The 4,801-nt window shown below is 67.5% G+C and overlaps 1 protein-coding gene across 1 annotated transcript; it reads left to right on the plus strand.

Moving 5' to 3' along the window:
- Window positions 1–364: 364 nt before the first annotated feature.
- On the plus strand, window positions 365–4,035 carry ENPP7 (ectonucleotide pyrophosphatase/phosphodiesterase 7; the record flags this gene model as incomplete). Its single annotated transcript, XM_084238099.1, has 5 exons — window positions 365–617; window positions 1,373–1,518; window positions 2,223–2,846; window positions 3,287–3,515; window positions 3,947–4,035. 5 exons carry the CDS (start codon window positions 365–367, stop codon window positions 4,033–4,035), a joined length of 1,341 nt encoding a protein of 446 aa, XP_084094225.1.
- Between the last annotated feature and the right edge of the window lie 766 nt (window positions 4,036–4,801).

Consider the following 4,801-nt stretch of genomic DNA (forward strand, 5'->3'; position numbering starts at 1 on the left):
CCTTCATTATGGAGGCGACCCCCGGGCTCTGGGGTCAGCATGAGCAGGCACAGAACTGAGCATTGCAGAGAGGACAGTGAGGACGACCGGCCAGATTCCCTCCTGCACTCCCGGTCCTCAGGGAGGGGCCCCTCCCTCCCCGCCCAGGACACAGGTGCCCAGAGGGGGAGGAGTGTCCGGGAGGACCGGCTGGCAATAAAGCCAGGGGCCCAGGGCCGGGCGCAGGACCCAGGCGATCGGGAACCTCTTGCTGAGACTCAGGTATGTGACGGTCTTGCTCTCGGTCCGCATGGGGCAAGCGCGGCCATGACCCTGGGACTTTGCTCTGCTCCTGCGCAGGACCCGCCAGCACCCTGGGCCCATCATGAGACTCCTGGCTGTCCTCGCCCTGGCCCTGGCCACCCTCCTGGCGCCAGCTGCCGGGGGCCCTGTCCCCAAGCAGGACTCCTCCCGGAAGAAGCTGCTCCTCGTGTCCTTCGACGGCTTCCGCTGGGACTATGACCAGGACGTGAGCACCCCCCACCTGGACTCCATGGCTCGCGAAGGGGTGAAAGCACGCTACATGACCCCCGCCTTCATCACCATAACCAGCCCCTGCCACTTCACCCTGGTCACCGGTGAGCGGGTGGGGGGCGGCGGGGGGACCAGGGAGCCCACGGAAGGGTGCCCGGGTGCCCTGCCCGCCGGGGAGGCACCATGCAGCCCAGCAGACAGCCGGCAACCGGCCTCGAGCGGCGACCTGGAAGGCGACCCACCCATGGTCTCATTTTACGTGGAGACCACAGCCTGGCGGGCATCCTGAGGGCATCGGGAGGTGAGGGTGACGTTCTAAAAGCAGGAGGGGAGGCGGAGGCTCAGGCCTCGACTTCCCGCCCTGGCCATCTGGCTGGGCCGTGGCTGTTCAGGCTGGGGCGCTAAGACCCAGGCAGCGGAGGGGGCCGGCTCTTCCGGGGTGCTAGAGGGGTCCCTCCTCTCTTGTAGGGACACCTGCCGGGGGCTTAGGGCCACCCTAATCCAGCGTGACCTCATCTTAGCCTGATCAATTATACCCGCAAAGACCCTATTTCCAAACAAGACCCCACTCTGAGGCCCCAGGTGGACCTGACCTTGGGGGGACACTCGGTGCCCCTGCGCCCAGGCCTGTGGTGCACGCTGCCTCTCCCTCTGCAGCCACCTTTCACTTGGCCTGAGGGACGCGCCTTCGGGACTCAGTACGTGTGTCCTGTGCAAAAGTAAATGCGAGTCCCCCTTGTCAGAGGACCCTTTGGTGTGGCCGGCTCCAGCCGCCCGGGGGCAGGGTGTCGCCCACACCGTAGGGCGGGCACGGGGAATGTGGGCCCTGAGCCCGCCCCTCTCCGCCCCGCCCCCACAGGCAAATACATCGAGAACCACGGCGTGGTGCACAACATGTTCTACAACACCACCAACAAGATGAAGCTGCCCTACCACCCCACGCTGGGCATCGACCGCTGGTGGGACAACGGCAGCCTGCCCATCTGGATCACCGCGCAGAAGCAGGTGAGCGCCCCCGGGCTCGTGCGGCCACACCCCGCTGGGAGCCTGCTGGGGGAGGTGGGGCCCCCTGGGGGCCACGGATGACAGGGACAAGGTCTACCCAGGAACCCCGCCTCTGGGGCTCCCTGGCGCTGCAGGCGTGGCTTTGGGCCAGCAGTAAATGGGGCTTCTCCAGGTGAGCCCAGGATCAACTTGGGGCGTCAGTGAGCTCTGGCAGGGCGCCAGCCCTGGCGGGGTCTGCTCCCCCCCACCCCCCACCCCCAGCTTCTCAGGCACTGAGTCTTGGTAAGAGGCCTGCTCGGCGGGGACGGCAGGCTGATGGGCGGACAGACAGATCCAACTCTGGAGAGACGGACAGATGACCAGGCGGAGGTTGGAGGCGCCGCGGGTGGAGGGACTGACGGACACGCCCCGAGAGACGGGGGGAGAGGCTGAGCGGCTGGCCAGGAGGCTCCCCAGGGCAGGGACCTGGGGCCGCAGTGACGACGAGGACTCTGCCTGTCGGGGGACATCTTTATCTGTCCTCTCCTTCAGCGCCGCGTCCTCGGCCGCCTCTAGCGCCAGCGTCCAGGGAGCGCTCCTGGGAGAAGGAGCCACATACCCACCGCTGGGAGCGGGCGAGCCAGGGGACATGAAGTGGGCCTGGGCGCCCAGGGGCTGCACAGGGGGTCCGTGGCCTGTCCCCCTAACACCGCCTGTCCCGCCAGGGCCTGAGGACCGGCTCCTTCTTCTACCCCGGCGGGAACGTGACCTACCAGGGCATGACCGTGACGCAGAGCCGAAAGGAGGGCGCCCTGCACAACTACAAAAACGAGACCGAGTGGCGGGCCAACATCGACACGGTCATGAGGTGGTTCACGGAGGACAACCTGGACCTGGTCACGCTCTACTTTGGGGAGCCCGACTCCACGGGCCACAAGTTCGGCCCCGAGTCCCAGCAGAGGAAGGACATGGTGGCGCAGGTGGACCGGACGGTGGGCTACCTGCGGGACCGCATCTGGAAGAGCGGCCTGGGGGACCGCCTCAACCTGATCATCACGTCCGACCACGGCATGGCCACGGTCAACAAGACCGGCACGCTGGTGGAGTTCCACAGGTTCCCCAACTTCTCCTTCAAGGACATCGATTTCGAGCTCCTGGACTACGGTCCCAGCGGGATGCTGGTCCCCAAGCCAGGGATGATGGACAAGGTGTACAACGCCCTCAAGAACGCCCACCCCCACCTCCACGTCTACAAGAAGGAGGACTTCCCCCAGGCCCTCCGCTACGCCAACAACCCCAGGATCACCCCGCTGGTCATGTACACCGACTCGGGCTATGTCATCCACGGGGTGAGTGGGGCCGGCGCCGGCCACGCGGCGTGCTCAGCTGCTGACGCTGTCCTTCTCGGACGAAGCACCCCCGTTTCTAGGCAGCCCCCGCCGTGTGCGGGCCATCGGCACCCACGCCTGGGTGGGGGAGTGGAAGCCGGTGGCTGCACGTGCGCGCGCCCAAGCATGCGTGTCTGCTGGCACTTGTGCCGGGGTGTGTGTTGTGTAGCTGCATGTGTTTCCATGTGTGTCTGTTCTGTCTGCCTGCACGGGTGTGCCTGTGGGGGCACGCATGTGCACGTGTGCAGGATGACGTGGGGCGGTGGACGCGGGCATGCGGGAGGCGAGGCAGACGGCCTTTCCCGGCACCAGGTCTTCTCCTGATCTTGTGGGCTCTGCATTCAGAGAAACTGAGTCTCAGAACCCTCCCCCCACGCCTGACCTCCAGCCCCTCCCCACAGAGGCTGAACGTGCAGACCAACAAGGGGGAGCACGGCTTCCGCAACGACCTGATGGACATGAAGACCATCTTCCGGGCCGTGGGCCCCAACTTCAAGAGGGGGCTGCAGGTGGAGCCCTTCGAGAGCATCCACGTGTATGAGCTCATGTGCAAGCTGCTGGGCATCGTGCCCGAGGCCAACGACGGGCAGCTCAGCACTCTGCTGCCCACGCTGACGAGCGGCTGCAGCGGTGCGTGTCTGCGGGGGTAACTGGGTGCCCCACCAGCCCCAGGGGCCGCCCTCCCCTTCCCCCCAGCATCTGGGCTCGAGCCCCCCGCACCGCACGGGCACTTGCGCCTCTGGGCAGCACCCGGGGAGCACAGTGGATGTGAGGGGCCCCGCTTACGGTGGAGAAGCTGGGGGACGGGAGCCGCTGCCCAAGGGGCAGTCCTCCCGGGGTGCAGCACCTCCAGGCCCCCACTTCCCCATGTTCCTGGAGTCCCCCCACCACCCTCCACCCACGCCCTTACCCCTCCTCAGGGGCAAAGGTGACCAGGGAAGGGATGACGGGATGGCGGGCCGGGTGGAGGCGGGGGAGAGATGGAGGCAGGGGCTCTCGAGGGGGCAGGGCAGCTACCTGCCTCTGAGGGCTGGTGACCAGCTCCCACCTCCTGCACGCAGGGTCGGCCCTCCTGCCCGGCGGCCGGCTCCCCTCGGTGACGGTGACAGGACTGCTGGTGGCTGTGATTCTTCTGGCCAAGGTCGCATAATGCCGCTCAAGGTCAGGGGCCCTGGAGGGGAGGGGGGGCAGGGGGAGGGGAAGCTCACGCCCTGCTCCTGCGGAGATAAACTGCAGACCTGGGCCCCACTCCCACCCACACCGCAGCAGACACCCGTCCTGGGGACCCCAGGCGGAAGCTTCCAGGCTCTCTGCTGCAGGCTGGGAGCAGCTCTTCCCCGGGCATCAGCCCATCTCCTGCCACCGAGCCTCGGGGCCCCCAGGGATGGGGCACAGGACTCAGGAGTCTGGAAGGAGAGAAAGGTGGGGTTCCTGGGACTCCCCAGCTCACCTGCCACCCCAGAGTCCCAGCGGGGCCCATCGCTCCATTCTCTAAAACTTCGGGTGGAAGCGGCTCGGGTCAGCACCGGGCTGAGGCCAGGGGCACACGGTGGGCCCGACAGCCTGGCCCCGCCCCTGCGCCTGGCGCTTAGGGGCTCGGGAGAGGATGGGCTGACGCCCGAGCAGGCGGGCAGACACCGTGTGACCCAGGGAAGACCCAGACCCGGAGACAGGCTGGTGGGGGCCAGGGGGGCTCCCCACCCCCGCAGGCCGCCTGGGAGGAGACCCGAGGATGGAGGATTTCAAGGCCCGTCTGACTTGAGCTTCCAGAAGCCGATGTCAGGCAGAAACACGAGGAGCCGCCCCGAGCCATGCTGGGGGTGCAGGGCCCCTGCCCAGAGCAGCTGAGGACCCCGCTGGGCACAAGGCTGCCCGTGCACGGCTTCTTCGGGCAGGGCCCGAGTCCAGGGAGCTCA

The sequence above is a fragment of the Talpa europaea genome (assembly GCF_964194135.1).
Source record: "Talpa europaea genome assembly, chromosome: 7".
In the NCBI taxonomy this organism is placed as follows: Eukaryota; Metazoa; Chordata; class Mammalia; order Eulipotyphla; family Talpidae; genus Talpa; species Talpa europaea.